Raw genomic sequence first — 22,432 nt, 5'->3', positions numbered from 1 at the left:
GAAATTAGAAATTGCAGATTAAAGTAAAAATGGGCTCCACTGTATTTTAAAATAGAATGAGCTATACCTTATTCACTGTATTCCAGACAAAGGAGTGATTCAAAAACTTGCTACCAGAACCGTCAGATAATTAGGTTGTAAGTCACCTCTGGAGGTCATACAGTCACAGAATGGTTTGGGTTGGGAGGGACCTTAAAGACCGTCTAGTTCCACGCCCCCTGCCCCGGGCAGGGACACCTTCCCCCAGCCCAGGGTGCTCCAACTTCCATCCGACTTGGCCTGGAACCCTTCCAGGGAGGGGGCAGCCACAGCTGCTCTGGGCACCCTGGGCCAGCGCCTCACCATCCTCATTATAAAAAATTTCATCTTGATATCCAGTCTAAACCTACCCTTTTTCAGTTTAAAACCATTGACCCTTGTCCTGTCACTACAGGCACTGATAAAAGGTCTCCCTCTATCTTTCTTACATGCCCCCTTCATATATACAGAAAGGCTGCAGTCCACACCTCTGCTTACATCAGAGCTAACTTGAAAATCAGATGAGATCACTGATCTAGTTCAATTTTGAATATCTATACGTATGTGGATTTTGCAGTCTTCTATCCATTGCTGACTTTCTCAGTTTAAGATCATAATTACTAGTAAGTACATCTTAATTTTTCTAGTTTTCACAAGAAAATGTCTATTCCTGTGTTTTATGTGGTTGGAAATATTATGACTGCATGGTTGTTAGTAGTACAAGATAGTAGAAGTACAAGTGATTATACCTTTAGGGGAGAGCGGTAGTTGTAAAACTTCACTGGGGTTTTCAGCCCTTTCTCAATGCAAGATCAGGCACCTTTGTTTCCTCAAACTGTAGGAAGGTTTTTGATGCATGGGGATGTGTGCTTCTCAGCTCCTCTTTTTACTAACTGCTTTTGGTGATTATGTATGTGGACTGTCTCCTACATTTTCAGCTTTTGTTTCAATATACTTTTATGCATCTGAAGAAGTAGTGGATTAAATTGACACTTGCGTCTCTGCTGAATAGTAGTAACAGACTTCTATTTTTCTTCTGCTTGGATAGCTTTTTTACAACACTCAAGGGTATAAGATTTACATTCACAAACCATGATTAGGTTTTTGTGTCATGTTCTTTATAAACATAAGGTAAAAATAGCAAATAGATTTAATTTCTTATCAACTTAATAACTTTACATTTTTTCTGTCTCCCAAAATATTTTTTGGAGTGACCAGTTATGACCAGCTGAAAGCATATTGGTTTTGATAGTAGACCTGATAATGTATAAATAATCCTAAAGGAACCTACAAATATGTAGGAAGACTAAATTTGGAAGAATATCAGAAGAACTTCAGCATGGTTTACCTGACAAATATTATAAAGTTAGGTGGAATTTAATGTTTGAAAAGTTGGTAGTTGGCTGCAGAGTTAATCTAAATTGGGATGTTGGTAATTTGGTTTCCATATGCTGAACAGAAGGCTAATACAAGGCAGAAAGATAGTGGACATTGTGACCAATGGAGATAGGTATTCACATAAATCAATAAATGTTAGTGTGTATTTCACTGTAATGTTTTTCTTACAAGTGAAGAGCAATCTGCTGTAGCTGCTGTTCTTGCTTGCTCTTTCTGGTTTAGTTCCTTTTGCTTGTTGTCTTGCTGTTCCAGATTTGTAGGAGACCATGGCTTATTTTTTCTGCACTGTTTTACTGTCCGTCTATTATCTAGCACCTCTCCCTTTTTCCTTTTTTTCTGCTTCCAACGTCTCTTTCTGTCTCTTTAGTTTTGATTCTCTGTTAATTTGTAGTAATTTCTCTGCAGTGTCAGTAGCTTCTCATTTATTGTTTTCTCTTTTTCTTTCCCATGACTGTTTTCTATAGATTCCCATTCACCTCACATCTGTCACAACACTGCGTATAGACTAAATGTATTGACCAAAAAGAACATTTGAGGAACATTACCTTGCACAGTGATCTACAATGCTTTTTTGGCATGAGTAAAATACTGAACAAATAACTCTTTTAGACCACATTATGCCCTGTTACCGTTGGCTTTAACTGTCATAGTTTGTCCTGGCCATGAGTAATAGAGAACGTTTTGCGGGTTTTGTATTGCTTTTAGCGTTTACGTTGTTGGCCTATGACAAGTCAGGATTTTAATTAATTTTATATATTCCTGGTTTCTAACCTTTCAAGTAAAAGGCTGCAAATGTTGTTTGGAGCCCTGATACCGGCTGCTAAATCATAAGTATATATATATATAAACAACCTTTTAATTATGAAAAAAGGAAAGCAAACAGTTTGCTTTCAGTTGTACTTTCAGATTGTGAAACTTTATTAAAGATTGCAAAAATTGCTGCATTCTAACAGTTGGTAGCCTGTAAAGCATGATTCTTACTGGGACCTTGTGCCTCCTTTGTAAGAAGTATGAAAGACTGGAATGGTAAAAAGTTCAGGTAATACGTTGTTTTATGGAATGTTAGGAACTGTTAGGGCTGGAACTCATCAAAACCAGAAAATAGTCCTTCTGTTGCACAAATTCAAGGCACAGTTGTATCTTGAATTCCACATTGAGTTCTGGAATCATAGAGATAAACATACAGATATGTATTCTGATGCTGCAGTTGGATCATTTTATCAATATAGGTGATAATATAGCAATAAAGGAACTAGGAAGAAGACAGAGGAGTATGGTATGGATGATGATAGGTATGCAGTGCTTCTGTGGAGAGAGTCTTTGGTTTCAGTTGATACAGCGGAGGAGAAATAAAATAACCACATTTTTTTGTGTGTTATAGTTGTATTAGGAATTGGACAGAATATTGAGATAATAATTTAGTAAACTTAGATACAGAATAAAGACTTCTGTTTACTGGTAAGAATGTTACATTTTATGAGAGTTTTAAGTGCTTATGATACAAAACTAAAATGTTGCAACTTTGAAGAGATTCCACTTGTATAAGGGAGTTGTAGTTGTTACCACGGTGAGGCAGTAAATGGAAACATATTTGTCATGGTTTTGTCTGGGATAGAGTTAATTTTTTTCCTAGTAGCTGGTATAGTGCAGTGTTTTGGATTTGGGATGAGAATAGTGTTGATAAGAGACCCACGTTTTAGTTGTTGCTGAACAGTGCTTACACTAAGTAAATGACTTTTCAGCCTCTCATGCTGCCCTGCCAGCGGGGAGGCTGGAGGCCCATGAGAAGCTGGGAAGGGACGCAGCCAGGACAGCTGACCCCAGCTGGCCAAGGGGATGTGCCAGGCAGTATGGTGTCGTGCTGAACAACAAAAGCGGGGGGAGTTGGCCAGGGAGTGGTGGCCCACTGCTCAGGGACTGGCTGGGCATTGGTCAGCGGGTGGCAAGCAGTTGCATTGTGCATCACTTGTTTTGTATCTTCTTTTATCACTATTATTATTTTCCCTTCCTTTTGTGTCCCATTAATCTGTCTTTATCTCAGCCCGCAAGTTTTACCTTTTTTCCAATTCTCTCCCTTGTCTCATGAGGCCGGGGGGGAGTGAGTGAACGAATGGCTCTGTGGGGTTTAGCTGCCTGCCAGGTTAAACCACAACAATAGTGATCAGATTTTCAGTCATATTTCACATAAATTAACTGTTCCAGACCTGAGATCAGCTATGTATACAGAACTTTTGCTTTCTTAAGAACTTACCTAAATTAACATTCGAGAAAAAAGAAGTTTTTGAGTCGAGGGTCTCACTTGCAGTGAATCAGTTGAATTCTATTCTTAATGAGCTCGTAGAATTACCTGATTATTCTAATTGTGAAATCTTTCCTAATTTTTGTGTATGCCACAAAAAGCTTGATTTTTATGGCCCATCTGCAGAAATTATTTCTCAGTGTTGCAAACAAGGATTTACTCTTAGCGTTACTTGAAGTATTACTCTTAGCAATACCAAGAGATGTAGTGCTCCCTGGCTGCCATCTGTTTAAATATTAAATTTTCTAATCCATTTCAGAAACCATCCAGGTGACATCATGCTTAAAGTATCTCTAGCACATTTTACTCTAGGACCACTCATGCTGAAAATAGTAAATTAAACTGCTTTGAACTTGAGAAAGATCGTTGTCAGCAAACACACACTGAAGAACTCTGTCCTTTAGAAATACACAGATCTCCTTATTTGTTTTGTTGTCTTGTTAAAGTTTTTCTTTTCTTGGAATCTGTTTCAAAAAATATCTTTACCTGTCTATTGGGGAAAGGGGGTTTGACTTTACAGTGAGGCAGTAAATAGAATTCAGGCATGCGATTTTCACAACCAGGTCTTCGCTTGTTCTTTAGTTTTGGTATTTCCTGCCTTTGATTTGACTGTACAAACTTCCAGCTTCTTGTGTTAAAAGCTTTTATAATTAAGTTCCCATAAAATAAAGTTAAAAGTCATCATTTTACAAAGGTTGCTGAAATTGCTAATTGCAGAGAGGGAGAGTGAGTGTTTGTGAGGTTTATTTTCCCTCTGAGAAAACTTCTGTTTTTTAGGATGTGTAATGTTAGCAGCTTTATAAGTGCCAGTTTTCAAGAGTTTTGCAGAAAAGAAAGCTTTCAACTGCTTTTGTAGCCATTCTAACAGTCTTATGACTTAGCTTCTGTCAGAATAATTGTTTCTGTCTGTGCTTGATTTCTGCTGTAGTAAGACTAAGTTAAAAATGTGGTAATATGTAGCTTCGTTTGATTCTGACCTGAATATCTTCAGTGTGTGTTCTAGAGTTACTGATTTAAGAAAACATATTTTCTTCGTACTGATTAAAGATATTGTATAGCATTTTATGCATACTGATTCTCAGATTGTGGTTCATCAAGTGGTGCTGTCTTCATGTTTCCAGAATTGACAAATTTCTGGATTATACTTAAATATTTTTTTCATTATCTTTCTAGTACATGTTTTCACTTTTCCGTAAGTTAATTCTGGTTTTGCTACAGGATATTATAACTTAACCCTTGATAAGTGCTAAAGTAATTTTTTTGGCTTTTCCCATGTATCTTCTTGCATTTGGGGTAGACTGTTGAAGCTGTTATTAATTGCTTTATACCTAATACATTATACAGGGAGTTAATAATCATACATTGCAGGGAGAAATAAAACGAGATAAAGTAGAATTTGGATAGAAGGTTATATTTAATTCCTCTAATATTCTAAAAGTTGCTAAAATTTTTAATAATTGTGAGTAATAATATCTGTGTTTTTTCTAGGTTAAAATGTATTGTTTACTGTGTCCATTTGTCAACACTTTATGTAAGATCAGTTTTGCTTTTTATCCCTCTATTACAATGCTTACTTGTTTGGACCTTGTATGCAGGGAGGAAAGCACAAAGTTGCAAAATACCAATTAAACAGGAAGATTCAGGTATATACAAGCAATGGGAAATCACTGTACTTTTTAGCTACACTTCTGAGTTGATCAATTTTTCATTTTGTGAGTCTGGGCAGCAGTTATACCTTCTCCCTTCTTATCTGTGGGCTTTTGTTACTATTGAAATTCTTGATGGAGTACCAATATTTACCTGCATTTGTCAGTGAGGTAGAACCACTGTGTTGGAGATCGTGATGCTTAAAAAAGAAAAACCCTGAATTCAACTAATCTCTTCCATATATTTAGGTGGTTTCTGTCTGTTGATAAGTGGAATGTGTGTGCTAAAGGACTTGGAAAAACAACACATTTTTGTGGGGAAACTGTGCTGTTATACTCTCTACTTTTTAAAATAGTGAGAGTCTTGACTTTTTCATAGAATCACAGTGGTTGGGTTGGAAGGGACCTTAAAGACCATCTAGTTCTAACCCCGCTGCCACGGGCAGGGACACCTTGCACTAGAGCAGGTTACTCAAAGCCCTGTCCAACCTGGCCTTGAAGCCTTTCAGGGAGGGGTCAGCCAAAGCTTCTCTGGGCACCCTGTGCCGATGTCAGTGATACTTTTTATGATCTTTTGTACAATCTTCTTTTAAACAAAACAAAAAACCTCTAATTTTTCTTGCCTTGCCTCTCAAATCTCTTCTTGCAGGAATTAGGAGTAATCTTTTTGGAGTTGCCTAGAGCTGTTCCTCATCTTCCTGCTCCTCCCTCCAGAAGAAGCCTACAGTGTGTGCTGTAATCTCTTTACGTAGCTTCTGTTCCATCTCCACCTTTTAATTTATTGCAGCAGTCTTTCTCTTAGATCTATGCACAGCACCTTCTCAGTAATTTTTTTCAATTTCTCAAATCTAAACCCTAGAAGGGAGCTTCCTGTTTTACTTGTATTAGGATAAATTTGTCAGCTCTGTGGAGGCAGTTCTTAGGTCACTAATTCAAATATCTCCCATAATTTCCAAGCTGACACAGAAAGGGGAGGCTATGGAAATTCCGTCTGGGAAGTTGTGTATAAGTTTAGCCCAGGGCAAATCTTTCTTCCTAAGCTCACAAAAATGACCTTTATAACCTTATAAGCTTTGACCTTCAACACCATGCTTAAAGTCCTTTAAAAATTATTTTCATTATTCCCCTGCCCCCTCCCCTTGGAGTATAGGAATATTTGCTGCTGTTTGCAAATTCTGAAGTCCTTCAACTATGTTCAAGTTGAGAACTTCTTTTATGAACCTTTTTTATAATGTTTTTTTCCCCCTCTATTGAGTTGTTCTTATACTTGCATTTGAAGTCGATCAAAGCTGTCCCACTTCCCTCAAAGTGTGAAGACAAGTTTCCAGAAGCTGTAGTAAAAATCTGGAAAAAAAAAAAATCATTCTTAGAGATTTGACAATCATCACATCTGAGCCAAGTAGATTTACGAGAACTCTTTAGCGTTTGCTTTGTTCCCCTTCTAGAAGAATCTACGTTTTCCATAGATAACTTAGGGAATGGTGAGAGTGGCTGGAAAACTTACTGTTATTTATCAGTTCCGTTTTACCTTTTGTATGGTATGTTATATAAACACAAAAAATATATTTTATTTACTTTTCCTTACAAATTCACTTGATATTTTGAAAGAATTACTCCACTTTGATAATAAATATTACACAGAAGTTACTTGGGCTTCAGACACATATACATGAAATAATAAATATTTGTAGTATATACTATAAATACGGAAATATATATATATGTATACATAAAAAAATACTGAAACATTTATAGTGGAGTACCTGTTTTGTTATATCTCCTAGTCAGTTTTGCATCGGGGTACTGTTCATGCATCCATGCAGTCAGTGGCTTGGTCTTGTATATGTAAAATAAACAAGCTGAGATTAATTGCAAGATCCAAGTTCCTCTTTCTGTTTCTGAGTGTTTAAATTGCTATGGTGACAGAAGAAAGGAACAGTATTTTTAGTTTATCACTTCATAATTTATTTCCGTTTCATGGAAATAACTTGTAAATTTAGTTATATGCAGCTTCAGTTTCTTATTTTATTCTTATTTAAGATACAGGAATAGTTTGTATTTCCGTAGCAAATATGTAGTTTTCCTCAGTAAAAGCATTTACTGTTTGGCCTGCTTCATTACTGATACAAACTTAATTGAAAGCTCATTTGTTCAATGCTCTGTTATATTTAATGATTGCTTGCAACAGGCCTTTTACATTTAAATACATTTGATTTTTTAGTTATTTTAGGCAAGCTTACATCTCAAAAATGAATGTTTTTGAGTGAACTGTAAGTAGTTGGTGATTTCAGACTGAATTAATTCCTATTTAAGAAAACCAAACTATTTAATAACACAGAATATTTAGAATTTGATAGGCTGCTAAAGACTGCATTCTATCCCTGAAATAAAACAACTTCCCTCTTTTTCCTCTACATCTTAACTCAAAAGGGAAGATCTTAAATATATTTAATATTAGCACTTACTCTGTCTTGCTGACAAACACTTGCAGGCTCTTGGTTTTGTGTTTGTTTTTTTTTTCTTAGATGCATCAAATACTGTCTAAATCAAAGCCTCTTTGAAATCATACTATAAGTAGATGAACAGAAATATACGGAAAAAAAGGGGAAATTAAATTTGTTGTATACTTGAATTCTCTCTGAGTTCTTGACCACGTGGAAATGCATGTCAACCTTTTATTTATTGTAATTGCATAATGTTTAGAATTGCTCTTAAGTTGATTTATTTGAATTTTCAATGCAGCCCATTATCTTCTTTTTATGCTTCCTTATCATTGCAAGATGTGAAGACTTGATCCTGATCTTAGAATTTGAGTGATAATAGCATGAGGTAATTTGTGTATTTGGTGTTAGTTTGTTTACATGATGCGGAAAACCATGAACAGACCAGAAGACGTAGCTGTTCTGTATTTTCGTGCTTAAAAACACAGAATCTGAAACATAGGGGGATGTTCATTCATTATGCAGTGAGATGTAGCTTTGAAAGTTGTAGGTTCATCTTTGGGTGTGTTTGAAGTGGTAGACTCTGATAAAAGGAAATAGACCTTTGTGCTGCAAATAAGTTGATGTTTGTTATAACATTAAAAGAGAGCTCTCTTAAGCATATTTTCTTCTGTTATTTAAGTGTTCTTCTATCCTCTTAGCTTAGACACACTGCCACCCCTTGATTATGTCCCTCTTGTTTTCACAGGTTTCATTTTAAAGTTGGTTTTTTTTTTTTCATTCCCTTTCATATGATGTAGGAGAAAAAAACAGCAGTTAGCATTCCAATTGAAGTGAAGGCTAACTACCAACCATGTTCTACAGCTTGCAAATATTCCAGTAGAGTATTGGAGGAATCTGAGCCTTTTCTTTGGTTAGTTGTAGAGTCTGCAGCACTGCCTGTGACTGACAGAGCTATTAAGACCCATTTTCTCTCAGTTTTAACAGTATTTTTTAAGAGGATGGTACACGAAGGCCTTTTTTTTCATCTTCTGTTTTGCAGCAGCATTTGAAACTGCCAATAGTGGTATCGGTAGGTTTCTGAATCTTCCTCCTAGCACTTGTTAATGCAGACCGCTTTCTTGGCAGGCATTAAGTTGGGTATGAAATACTCAAATTGTTCTGTCCAAATAATGTTTATAAAGAATGGAGTTGACCTTTGACCCCGCCCTGGGTTTTGCTGAGGGTATTTCTCATGCTTGTATCTTTGCTTTACTTCTTCATGCTTCTTGTTTATTCCTGGTGTAACAGAGTTTCACTGGCTACACTTTATTAGTGTTTCCGCTTACTTAAGTGTTCCTGAATTATTTTTTTTTCACAGTGAACTCTTAAGCAGAGGTTTTCTAGATTGGTTTCTAACTTTATGACAAAGGACTTTGAATTTTGAGTAGGCAAAAGTTGCCTTCAGGTTTATTCTGCTTCAGCTCAAGTTGCTGCCACTGTTATTTAGAAAAAAAATCTATATCCAGGATACATAGAACTTGCTTTTTAGGGTTTGATATTTTCATTTTGTCGTAACTGTTCCCTACAGTAATCTTTTGAAATAGATATTAAATTGGTAAAACTGTCTTGTAATCCTTGCTCAACTATGAGTTTGAAGTCCATTTTAGTTGACTTACTGATCAGCAAGAGTAAAATATGTGTGGGCGTTTACTCCCCTAAAATGGCTGTTTTTTCAACAGGAACTGTGGTTCTAAAAGATATGACAAATGAGTTGTGTTGCAAATTCTCGCTATTTACTACTTTTATTTTTTCTCCTGGGGAGGAGGAGAGAACAAGGAGTAAGGGAAGGAGAGCTGGGCTTTTATGATATACATTTTGTCAATGTGAAAAGATTTTTCTCTACCTGGTGCTAGATAGATGCATTTTTCTGTAAAGTAAAATATCAAAACTTTCCCTAATAATTCATACTTAAATACTTTGTTACCTATCTGGAAGTTTTGCAGTAGGTGATGTTCAAGGCATCATCTTGGTTAAATTCTAGATTTTTTTGAACCACTTTGAAGATTTGGAGGTTTATTACATATAAACTGTTGGCTAGTGATTTGGACGGTAGGATGTTATTTTCAGATTGCCAAAAGGAATATTTTTTCTCAGTGAAGTCCCAAGATTTGAAAATATAAACACATACAAAATGAGGTAGGGCTATTTTTAAGGAGGAACAGCTGTTAAAATTTCAAAAAGATCTTTTGGTTGCTTTTTTTTTGTTGTTTGGTTGTTTTTTGTTTGGCTTTTGTGGTTGTTAAAATAGAAATCCCAGAAAATTCTAGGAACTTTGAATTTGGAACTTTGAATTAAAAGTGTTTTAAGTGCTGCAGTGTTTAAATACTTTGATAAAGCTTGTTGCTATACATTTAGACTGGTTTAGATATGTGCTGATGATGACTGAAGAAAAGTACTTCCTTTCTCCATGTCTTGTCATGTTTCTACCTTCTCCCTTTGTGCTTGGCCATGTGAAAGAAATGCAGTGTTCTTGGCCATGCTCTGAAGAAATTACAAACCTTGTATTTGTGGTCCTCAGGGAACGAGCTGGAGGAAGTAACTTCTAGGTATGAACTGTGTTAGCCATTTGTTACTTAGTTTCTGATTAACTTAAGTGCTATGTAGTCACTACACTTGTATTCCGCACAGAGACAATTTACGCTTGTATTCAGAGATCGTTTTCAGGATTTTATCAAATCAGCTTGTTGTCATCAGCATGTCAGGTTAAAGACTCCTACCTGTCACATCAAACCAAATGTTATTTTCAGGATAGACTAACATATTTCTTTTGAAAATTGAAGTAGGAGAGTAGGTCACTACTGGGAGCTCGGATTGAAGCTTCTGTCTCTGTAGAGATACATACAAAGGGAAGAGATAAAATCTGTCAGTTATCAGGAAAGGGAGAAGTATTTGCACCTTTGAGGTGTGTGAGCAAGTTTTAAAATTTCTAAATGAAGAACAGCTGATGTAAGCATAACATAAAGCAAATGAATGAGTCTTTACTCAAGGAACTTCTTAATGTAGCTAGATCCCCATGTGTTGCCTCTTGAGAAGGTGCTAACTTTGTCACTGAAGACAAGAGTTTGGAAGTTTGCATTAACTGGCCTTACAGTTGCAGTTCAGATCAAACCATAGTTAGCAAATCCTTCCTGACAAATGAGAAATGTTGCCTTTTCTTTGTGAACATGGTCCTGGATGTAATAATTCCTGTCTGTGGCACTCGAGGCTGATCTGTGTGTGTGTGTGTGTGTATTGCAGTGTGAGTAAACAGAAGGTGTGTCTAGTATGAAATGCAAAGAATGCTCACTGCCTCTGAATGGTGGTTAACAGTTGTGGCTCCAGTTTTTGTTTGATAGAGGTGTAAGGATTTTGTCTGCTGTAATACAACTGAAGTTACTTGCGCAAAGCTCACTTGAGGCTCAAATAAAACTTTTGATCTATTCTAGAGACAATTTGGCTGGTATAAAAGCAGGTGCTTGATAGTGCAGAATGTGCTTTTTTAGTGGATATATTGGCAGAAGAGCTCTAAAACAGTTCTGATTTTTATTATTTTTTTTTAAAGTGTGAAATATAAAGACAGAACAAAGTTGCATTACATGTTATCTTTAGCACTGCAAGGCATTACAGCTGTAGTAAGCACATCCTCTCACTAGATGGCAGAGGGATTCCTTCCACCCCCCATCCCTGCCCCCCCCCGAGATTTCATTTTAAATGTGATCAAGTAGAACTCAGACTATGAAAGGACACAAACCTCTCATTCAGAATATTTTATTACTTTTTGGTGAAACTGTAATACATTAGAACTTAAAGGATCAAAGAATAGAAACTGGTCATTCAGAACCTATGTAACCCATGGTCAGTGATTGTAAAACAGGAGTCAAATCTGCTTTGTACAGTAGGAGGGTAAAGCATTTGTGGGTTACTTTAAGCAACAGTTCTTTTTAAAAAAGCAGTTTGAAAACACTCTTCTGCTTTGAAGAAGTCTCCTTGTATATTAAGCCATAAGTTAACTTGACAAAATTTACAGCTGACACCAAGAATACTCTTGAAGAAATGGGAGTTCTAAATGCTACCAGCATTAAAATTAATAACTTGGCGGTCTCTTCAGGAGAAATTTTATTAATTTTTAATTTTTTTAATTTATAAATTTAAAAAATATTTCTCAGACTTAGAAGAACCTTGGGCTCAGATAGTTGTGATCAGCCTGAGTTCTTGTATCTGAGAAGTTTTTTAAACTCGCTGTTTGTTTTGGCATTAGGTTTTTAAATGACATTATCAAGGCTTTTACTTTTGTAGTACTTGAACATTGTATAAATGGTAACTAAGAAACGTTGTTGATTTTCATGACTTTATTTTGCATGCATGTATTTTTTGTGGTTTATGTTTTTGCTGTTGAGTACAAAGCTCTCTACTGAAAATACTGTGTTTACGAGAGTGAAAATACTAAGCAAGCTACAGAATAAAAAATATTTTATTGGAATACAGATATTGAAGTCAGTAAAAAAGTGTCCTAAATCCAATTGGAAAGCAGTGAAATACTAAAATGCTGCTAGATTGCAAGCAAACAATACAAATAGTAAGACATTAAAGTTAAATGGTCTTTGAAATCTGTAGGACACAGAAATACAAAATGCACATTGCACTTACGCTCTTTAGATTTCTCCTGCTTGTGACAAGGTTCTGATCCAGAACTGTGAATAGGATCTGCCAATGAAGCCCTCACTTAATTTTAAGTAGCTGGATATCCCAAAAGGTACGTATTTCAAACCCATATTGTGTTCTGGTTTTTTTTAGTCTTAAGTGTTGACAGAACAGCCTGAAATTGCAAGATGAAAGAAAAAAACAAGAAGAAATGGGCTGAAAAGTTTTATGACACATGCTGATCAAGATACATGAACTAGTTTGGATCCTGTAGAAACAGCATGACTGTATCAACATGGTTCTGTGCTTGAGCTAATAAGCCCTTCTAAGAAGCTATTGCCATCCAAGCTTTGCTTGTATCAGATGAGTCTCACACAGGCCAACACTTCTAGATCAGGCAAACACTGGTCTCTGCACCAGCCTGCCTTTGGGTACCAATGGCATATAAGTATGGTTTTGGTTAGAAACATTTTTTGAAGAGTATCAACACAATCCATTTCTGAGCGTTAAACAATATGCACAGTATAGGAGTTCTAGTCATTCCTGTGTTCTTGGGAGAGTACTGTCAGTTGTATTTCATTGGTTTTTGGTTTTTGGAATTTCTTGTTTTATAGGAGAGATGTGGACTGTTCAGCAGTTTATGTTTTTGTCAGAAAAGCTATCCCATTAGATTAACCTCCTTTATCTTTATAAAATACCAGAACATGAGGTCTGGGTCACCCATTGTATAATTCAATGCAGATATAAATCCTCATAATGCTATGATGTGCTTATCAATTCTGTACCTTTTTAGTGCCTCAGATCTAAATCTTGAATTACCTTGGCTGTTAAATAAATGCTGTTCATGTGTACTTTTAAAATAGTAACCAGGTAAATGAAAACTGTGGTTACTAACATCAGAATACAATTCTGTAGTACTTGGAAGAAGTGAGTTATGGTGAGATGTCTGTCATGACAAAGAAGTGCCATACATTGCTGCACTGATGTGGAACAGTCTTCCCCCATACATCCTCATCTGCGTGTGAGAGAGCAGTCACTAAGACAGCTGTAGGCACTTTCTAAATAAATTTTTAAAACAATTAATTTACTTTATGTCTCTATGTATTGCAAAATTGGAACAAATTTCTCTTTGTGTTCCTGCTGCATATTACTTAAGATTTACTTTTGTGACTGAAATCTCTTCAGGGAAGATCTTTTTGTTAGCCTGAAATAATTGTTTTCCTGGTAGAATGACAACATGACACTAGAAAAATTCTGTGTTGTATATGAGAACTCAGTGTACTCCACTTCAAAAGAGTTTGCTATTTCTGTGACAAACTCATTGCAGAATTTAACTAGGAACAAGCTTCTGAGTTTTTCAGTTTAAATTAATTTGTGATTTGTTTCATACCTATTTGTTCTTACACTCATCTCCTCCTTTTGCTTACTTAACCACTCCCCCTCCTTTTTTCTCTATTGTGTTTATAGACCAGATTTTATTTCATTTTTATTATGTATTTATTTTGATTTGCCATATTGAAAACCCACACCTTTAGTCTTATCTTTAGGCTAGATTCTCTGTTAGGGTAGATTAGAGGAATAATCTTTTTCTCTGCATGATCCAGTGTCAATCTTCAATGAGTTCAGGATATAGGTGGCAGAAATCCAGATGGTTGATCTGATTGATTAGTATTTTAAAAAACTGTGTAAAAATGCTTCCCTCACCTAACCTTCCCTAACCATTTTGGAAATTCTTGTTAATGCTACCCAGAATTGTATTTTCTTTCATGATGACTCATCTTTCTGTGATTTACTAGATTCCTGTACTTTTGAATCTTCAAATAACAGATTCTCTACTTATGGGAGAACTTTTTATTCCATAATTGTATGAGCTTGCATATTTTACTATCAAATTTCAAGCTGTTGATCTTATACTTCTCACCTACCCCCACCTTCTTCCCATGCGACATACTCATCTACAGCGATAGAGGTGCCTCTGCACTTTGTGTTGTCATTGTTTTACCAGCTTAATTATCAAAATAGTACATAGTTGGTTTGAAGATAGAGAAGATCTCTCAAAACTTAAATAAAACCAAACTTGACTTCTTCCGCATTTTACCTCCAAGTGTTGCCTTTCTAACATACAGTTCTTTGTAAACTTACACCACCTTAATTTTTGGAGGTGGTTTATTACAGCATCATTTGTCTAAGTATTACTACACGCTTTTGAATATACAAGATGCCCTTCTGATATTTTTTTTTTTTTTAATAGCTTACACTTTCATTTTGAGTAATATGGTAAGAGGTTTGCAGTGACTGAGCACTGGGAAACTACAAGGCCGTGTGTGCATTTGCTGTAATGTCCATGCCATACACCCATGATGTGTTGTCCTCAAAGAAGGGCTATGTAGAGAAAATAATCTGCTTTTCCAACACTGTATTCTCCCTTTTGAAAATAATCAAAGAGGAGTTGTTGGTATGTTCAGTTTGAAAGTTGATGCACTCAGAGTAAATTTCAAAGAGGTCTGATAATCTGTAATTGAAGTGTAACTTCTCTATCTGTTGATTTATTTTAGGTTTTGAATTTTAAAACGGTGAAGAAAAAATGCAATCCCATCTAGTAAACCTTGAAACTACTTTTCCTTAAACCAAGTTGTGTTTTAATATCAAAGCATTCAAGATTTGTACATGGAGTTTGTAACTGAGTTTTTAAACAACCTGTGTAGATCTCAGGCCCTACTGTGTCTCTCAAAGAAATAACAAGGGAAAAAGGGATCTTTCCGTTCAGCTAAATAAATTGAATTGAATTCAGGCAGAGTAAAAGTCAGAAGAGAGGTATATTCCAGTAACTAGTGCTAGCCAAAAAAAAGCTTTGTGGTATGTGGCGAGGAATCCCATTTAACCATAAGATTTCCAGGAATTTTGTAGCGGTTTCATCATCATATTCCACTGAGGTTGAATCCACGTAAAAGTGTCATGATTCATAATGTGCTGGGTTTTTTTCCTAAAATCGTCAGGAAAAAAAAATCTATCAAATTCATTGATGTCTTTGATTGGGAAGTATGCTGTAAGCTGTCAGGTTGGTTTGGCAACCAGTTTGAGCTTTCCTGGTAAACCAGTGTTGTTGTGTTATTAAGATCTCTTTATCTCCATATTGTTAGTGCTTCTTTCCTTAAAAATCTATCCTAAAACCTTTGAATACATTGCAAGTCACACATTATACATCAATGTAATACCTAATTTTTGATGCTGTAAGTTTACTTGGAATAGTTGTAATGTCTGTTTGGCCCTGAAGAGCCTATTCAGTGAATGAATAGGACCTCTATAATGTACCGCTCTAGTAGTCAAGCAATCAGTCCTGTTTTCCAATTAACATTCTGACATTGATTTTAAGGATCTCGAGCTTATTTTAGAAAGGGGAAAGAGTGGCTTGTGACAGCAGGACTTAAAAATGTATTTGACAGGTTAAGCCCTTAGTTTTATGGACTCAATTAGTAGTCTTGTTTATTGTACAATGAAGGTTTACACTGGTACTCCATTTGTACATAGCTGTGAATCATCTTGTGCATTTTTCTTAAGTTTTCATCTTCAATTTTTGCTGTCTGCAAAGAGAATATTATTTTTTTCTAGAGGATATTAAGTGTATTTTCATTGAAATGTATCAGAATTTAATCTGCTTTGTGTGGTTTTTTTTGTGCATGTGGATTTAGAAAATGCAGACTTACACTAGAATTCTTACATTATGTTACGGAAATTGCACATATGCATGTACTTACTTTTTTAAAATTAAGATAAAAATGAATCTGCAAAATGCCCTTTTTTTTATACTACTCTTAAACTACTCTGTTAATATTTGATCTGAATTCAGATTAGGTTGTAGCAGTTACATGGGTAAAATGGAGGAACTTCGGTAATTCTTGGTGATTAATCTTTTGCTACTTGCTTTCATAAAGGATTATTAGAATTTGTCCTACTGTGAATAATAAATTCTGTAGATAATATGGCACACCTATTTACAGTTGGGGGTTTTTTTGTTGTTTTTTTTTTTCATCTTCAGTACTAATGGCAAAGGAGTAAACCAACATGGCAGCTATGGTCCCACCTGTGAAGCTGAAATGGCTTGAACATCTGAACAGCTCCTGGATCACGGAAGACAGTGAATCTATTGCAACAAGGGAGGGAGTTTCTATCCTGTACGCTAAGTTAGTCAGCAATAAAGAAGTAGTGCCATTGCCCCAGCAGGTTCTGTGCCTCAAAGGACCTCAGTTACCAGATTTTGAGCGGGAATCTCTATCTAGTGATGAACAGGACCACTACTTGGATGCCCTTCTTAGCAGCCAGCTGGCACTGGCAAAGATGGTATGCTCAGACTCTCCATTTGCTGGAGCTCTTCGAAAACGGCTCCTTGTTTTGCAGCGTGTCTTCTATGCACTTTCTAATAAATACCATGATAAGGGTAAGGTGAAACAACAGCAGCATTCACCAGAAAGCAGTTCTGGATCAACAGATGTGCATTCTGTCAGTGAACGTCCTAGATCAAGCACAGATGCACTCATAGAAATGGGAGTTCGGACTGGTTTAAGCTTGTTATTTGCACTGCTAAGACAAAGTTGGATGATGCCTGCATCAGGACCTGGCCTCAGTCTTTGCAATGATGTTATCCATACTGCAATAGAAGTCGTGAGCTCTTTACCACCTTTATCTTTAGCAAATGAAAGCAAGATTCCACCAATGGGGTTGGACTGTTTATCACAAGTAACAACCTTTCTTAAAGGAGTAACAATTCCAAACTCTGGGGCAGACACTTTAGGTCGTAGATTGGCTTCTGAATTGCTTCTTGGTTTGGCTGCCCAACGGGGTTCCCTGCGATACCTTCTTGAATGGATAGAAATGGCTTTAGGCGCCTCAGCTGTAGTAAACACCATGGAGAAAATCAAGCTGCTGCAAAGTCCAGAAGGGATGATCAGCTTTGATTGTTTTATGAGTATATTAACACAAATGCGACGATCTTTGGTAGGTATATCATCTTTGATTTTCCTATGTTGCAAGTGTAGTTGCATTCTTAACTTCAGATAGATTAATTCTGAATTCCTGTTTGCTGAATAGTTTGCTTAATATGTTAAGAAAGGGTGGTGGTTTTTTTTTTTTTTTCCTTTGTTACCCACTGTCTATTTCTGTCTCCCTGCCCACCCATTTCCTCGTGGGTAAAGATGAAACAGCAAAGCAATCCCTGTGTTGTCACTTCTGGTGTTATGCTCTAATTTCAGGAAAAGAATCAAGGATGTACTTGATCCACTTGCACTTTACATTTAAGCTCATAGCAAAAAAGTTAGAAAGTATGGAACTATTTTTAAAGCTTGCTTTGCTGAGTTTGCTTAGAATTCAAAGTTTTGCAATATGCCTTGTTTCCTATTCAAAGTTATTTATATTGGACATTACTGTTCTCCAATTAACCTGGACTTCTGCTTAGATTTTTGCTACTGCTCAGAAAATAATGCAATAAGAGGATGAGCTGAGTTGTTTGGAAGTCTGGCACACTGCTTTGTACGTTGAATGCTTATTTCTGGTCTTAGAAGAATGTTCTTTTTAAGCTATGAAATTATTGCACAATATGAAGTCAGACGCTATGGCAAGCTTCTGCCTCATATGCTCAGACCTAAACAGAACAACTCTTCCCCTGAAATGATCATTCTTTTCTCTCCTCTCTGGCTTGTAATGGTTGTTAATAAACATAAATTTTAAAAACTAAAAAATTTCAAGAACTGCGACCATGAGAAGAGGGTGGCAGTGGCAGGATCTGAATGGAATGGAATGGTAGCTGTATTTATTGTTGGTTTTGGACTATATGTAAAATCAGAGACCAAAATATGGAAGAGATATAAACACAAAAGTAATGATAATTAGTCATTTTTAAATAATAATCACTTTAAACACAAATGACGTGGATTTCAGAACAAAGCAGTATTAGTAGAAAATAAGTCTAGACCCAGATATTGTCACAAAAATGAATAAATAAGTATGTTTAGCACTTGTCACAATTCTTATTATCCTGAAGTGTAGCCAGATATCACAGTTCAGGGGAGAAAGGTAGTTTACTTGTTTACTTATGCTTATCGAAAGAGTTTTTAATTTTGCTTAACTATAAGAACAAATCCCTAATGTATTATGTGCAGGTGCACTGTTGCTGTGTGGAAGTATTTTTCTCATAATGACATTTTAAAAATTGTAGGGTTCATCCGCTGATCGAAGTCAATGGAGAGAGCCAACTAGAACATCTGATGGCTTATGTTCTCTTTACGAGGCTGCTCTGTGTTTATTTGAAGAGGTATGTCTTGAAACAAACGTTGACTTTAAGGTAATCGTAGTTTACTTCCCCCTCATGCGTCTGATGGGTGTGTGCATGTGGTTGTGGTCCAGTCTCTGCTGAGCTATTCTGGAGTAGAAGAGAGAGGCAAAAAAAGGTGAAAAATGAAGATGTAGAGAAACAAAGTAATTTGGGCAAGCTAATGTTATGGTGATGGATGATTTGTGTTTTAGGCAGAGAATCATACTGAAGGGAATTAAAGTTACATTAAACATATGACTATATGCAAAGAAGTGAGAATGCTATCGTGTAATAAATTTCTCATTGTAATAGGTTTGTCGAATGGCATCAGACTATTCAAGAACATGTGCCAGCCCTGACAGCATTCAAACAGGTGATGCTCCCATTGTTTCTGAGACCTGTGAAGTGTATGTTTGGGGTAGCAACAGCAGTCATCAACTGGTAGAAGGAACTCAAGAGAAAATACTTCAACCCAAGCTTGCTCCGAGTTTTTCTGATGCACAGACGGTGAGTGACATTTATAGTGGGACATAATGTAACATATAACAGTTTCATAGTTCTAGTATGAAATTGGAAAACAGTAATTTGTTTCTGCATGTCAAGTCGTAGTAAAGGTGTGATGCTCAGAACTAATTACGTAAGTCATTTTACTGGAAGTATCTCACTACTTTTATTGATGCCTGGAAAAGATATTCTGTTTCATTTTTCATGTCACATGCAGATCAATATCCATGTAACAAGAATTATCAGGAATTATCTAACTTGCTGTGAAATGCGTTTGCAGAGACTAATTTGCTTGCCTGTGGGGTTTTTTTTGGCAACTTTTTTAAAAGGTATCTTAACTACTCAGTCTTCTTTTTCATTGGTGGTTTTATCACCAAGGTTGCCTAGTTTAAAAGTCCAAACAGGGCTAACTGCTGTCACAGCAACCTTTATTAGTTTTCTGAAAGTCAATACACAGTACTGTCTGTCTGCTCTCAGACACAGATTCTGCAATTGTAACTGAGTAGGTCTATTGATGTGTGATGCAGAATATAATAGTTTGCTTTTCTGTTACTGTATTGTCTTTCCAGCATTGCTTTAAGTAAAAGCATTTCTTTGGTTACTAGATAATTTAGCTATGTTTTCTGAAATTGTTTCTGTTGCTGTCACTGACGTATTTTATTATGTCAGTGTAGGACCAGGCATCATAAAGCAAGTTTAGCATTCAAAAAACTTTTTAAACAAAACACTAATACGCGAGAGTGGAATGAGTAATCTGAATGCTTGGGTTACTCTTTAAATAGTACTGTGTACACCCATACAACATATTTATGTGATTTTTCCACTAGCATAAAGAATTTTTCCTTTAACCTTCATTGACGATCTTTGTAGGATTTGTCTATATGGAGAAGTTAATTCACAGTGAATGGGGCTGTCACTGTGCAGTCTACCGCCTGCTTTGTGCTGGTTTATGATGTGGGCACACAGCGCCTTTATCCTTCAGATTTGAACCTGCTTTGCACTTAGGTTGTGTTAACATTCTTATTGCAGGGTTAATTACTTTGTGTTGCGGATGGAAATAATAACATGGTAATGATTTAGCAGCAAATAAAGATTTATTAGTGACTAGCAGCACTTAATCATTAACCTGTTTAAGGATTTACAAAATAATTCAGTAAAGTGCATTATGATTAAAATAGCAACTTTAACTACAGATTTGAAAATTACAAGATTCACACTAACTTACTGTAAGGTATCCTACATCTATCTATATATGTATATTCATAAACACAAGATGTACAAAGACAGAAATATTTAGATCCAGTGAAATATGTATGCACCCACACTTGTGAAAACAACTGTGTGTATTCCAACCCATAGGTAGAGGTGTGGATGAAAGAGAAGCTAGCCTATAGTTAAAATTCCCCTCTTGTCAAGTTTAGAGTAGATCCTCACAGTGCATTGGCATTCCTCAATAGGCAAAAATTGAGACTCGAGGGGGTCAACTTCACCCTGACCCTTCATTGACTTTTATGGCAGGCAGTACCTTGAGGAGTTGATACCTGAGAGGTATCCCAGCTGGTGATGCTGGTCACAGGCCTGCTGCGATCCAGGAGAGCTCGAAGGGTTTCACTTGGGGGTTGCAATTTATAGGGTGCAAGATAACTGACATTGACATGTACTTACCGATTCTGGCCCAACTTGAGTGATGAAATATTTTGGAGTTTTCTACCAGTTGTGCAGGCCCAGAACTTGCTGGTTGTGCAGTTCTGTTATCGCCCTCCCTCAACCATGTCCCAGGTACAGATGTATCAGGCTGTCAGGAGATGATGGACTGTTGTTATCACTCCCAAGCGATAGAGAGAGCAGGAGCCAGGCATGACAACGGGGTGTCTTAACGCTCTGGTCCTCTGCCATTTGCAATCCCTAGCGCCCTAGGTTGGTATGTGGCCCAGGAGGGGGCTGGAATCACACCGAGCACTGAGTGGCCCAGCAAGGGGGATGGGGAATTGTGCCACAACAGTTTGCTGTTAGGTCATTTTTCAGCTGTGCACTGACTTTCCAGTAGAGGCAAGTTCTTACTTTCTTAAAAACTTTTGGTCTTATTTCTTTGGTGTTTATGTATTTAAAGTGCATAGTCTCAAATGGTAGTGGTTTTTTATTATTTGGCATATTTCTGTAATTTTACCACTTGGTACGGGTTAAAATGTATCAAAACCTACAGTGCTTTATTAAGCTATTACTTAGTCTTTTTAATCTTAAAAATTGAGTTACCTTCGAAGATTGTCCATTTCAATCCGTGAGTTGGAGATCTGGAGGCAGTCCGAGTTCTGTGGTCTGTAGAAAAGATACAAATACGTAAATTGGATTAATCGCTATTTACATCATTAACCTCAAGAAAATGGTTTTATGCGTAGAATATTTTTCAACAATTTGAATTTTACTACTTGCTTAATTCCACATTGCCCTTAATTTTTACATTATGTTATATGAAAGGTTCATGTACAGAAATCTGACATTCTGTTTAAAAATACAGATTTCTAGACCTGGACCTGGATGTGAATTTTACATTCATCTAATCTTTCTTTTTTACTATTTTAACCTTTTTGTTTATAGATTGAAGCTGGACAATATTGTACATTTGTTATTTCTACGGATGGTTCTGTTAGAGCCTGTGGTAAAGGCAGCTATGGGAGACTAGGACTGGGTGACTCCAATAATCAGTCCACACTGAAAAAATTGACTTTTGAGCCGCATAGGTCTATTAAAAAAGTATCATCTTCGAAAGGATCTGATGGTCACACTTTAGCATTTACAACAGAAGGGGAAGTCTTCAGCTGGGGTGATGGTGACTATGGAAAACTGGGACATGGAAATAGTTCAACTCAGAAATATCCCAAACTTATTCAGGGTCCTCTGCAAGGAAAGGTATGTTTTGCATAGTAGGACACCTATTTTTGTTCTGTTCAGTTGTGATGTTTTGTAAAAATTGAAATATATAAAACTGCAATGAAAAGTTCCGTATTTTTGTTAATCTTCTATTTGAATCTAGGTCTTCTTTCAGCAAAGCACTAAAACTTATAGTTGCCTTTAGGCCTGTGATTTGGACAATGGTGTTGCCAGTAAACCTCATAATCTTCAGAGTAAAATTTGCTCATGTGCTTTTGCTGAACTGTGGTGA

General features: G+C 36.3%; 1 protein-coding gene across 8 annotated transcripts in view; it reads left to right on the top strand.

Moving 5' to 3' along the window:
- Positions 1 to 22,432, top strand: part of HERC1 (HECT and RLD domain containing E3 ubiquitin protein ligase family member 1) — a 104,157-nt gene that overhangs the window by 3,474 nt on the left and 78,251 nt on the right. For all 8 annotated transcript variants that reach the window (XM_042803730.1, XM_042803726.1, XM_042803729.1 and 5 more), the window contains exons 2-5: positions 16,501 to 17,456; positions 18,673 to 18,768; positions 19,081 to 19,275; positions 21,868 to 22,179. In XM_042803730.1, coding sequence (XP_042659664.1) covers positions 16,527 to 17,456; positions 18,673 to 18,768; positions 19,081 to 19,275; positions 21,868 to 22,179 — 1,533 coding nt within the window. In that variant the 5' untranslated portion in view covers positions 16,501 to 16,526. The remainder of the gene's footprint in view (positions 1 to 16,500; positions 17,457 to 18,672; positions 18,769 to 19,080; positions 19,276 to 21,867; positions 22,180 to 22,432) is intronic.

Source organism: Tyto alba, unplaced genomic scaffold, assembly GCF_018691265.1.
Source record: "Tyto alba isolate M040663 unplaced genomic scaffold, T.alba_DEE_v4.0 Super-Scaffold_41, whole genome shotgun sequence".
Taxonomy (NCBI): domain Eukaryota; kingdom Metazoa; phylum Chordata; class Aves; order Strigiformes; family Tytonidae; genus Tyto; species Tyto alba.
Note: the sequence above shows the minus strand (reverse complement) of the source record. Positions and strands in the feature narration are given on the sequence as shown.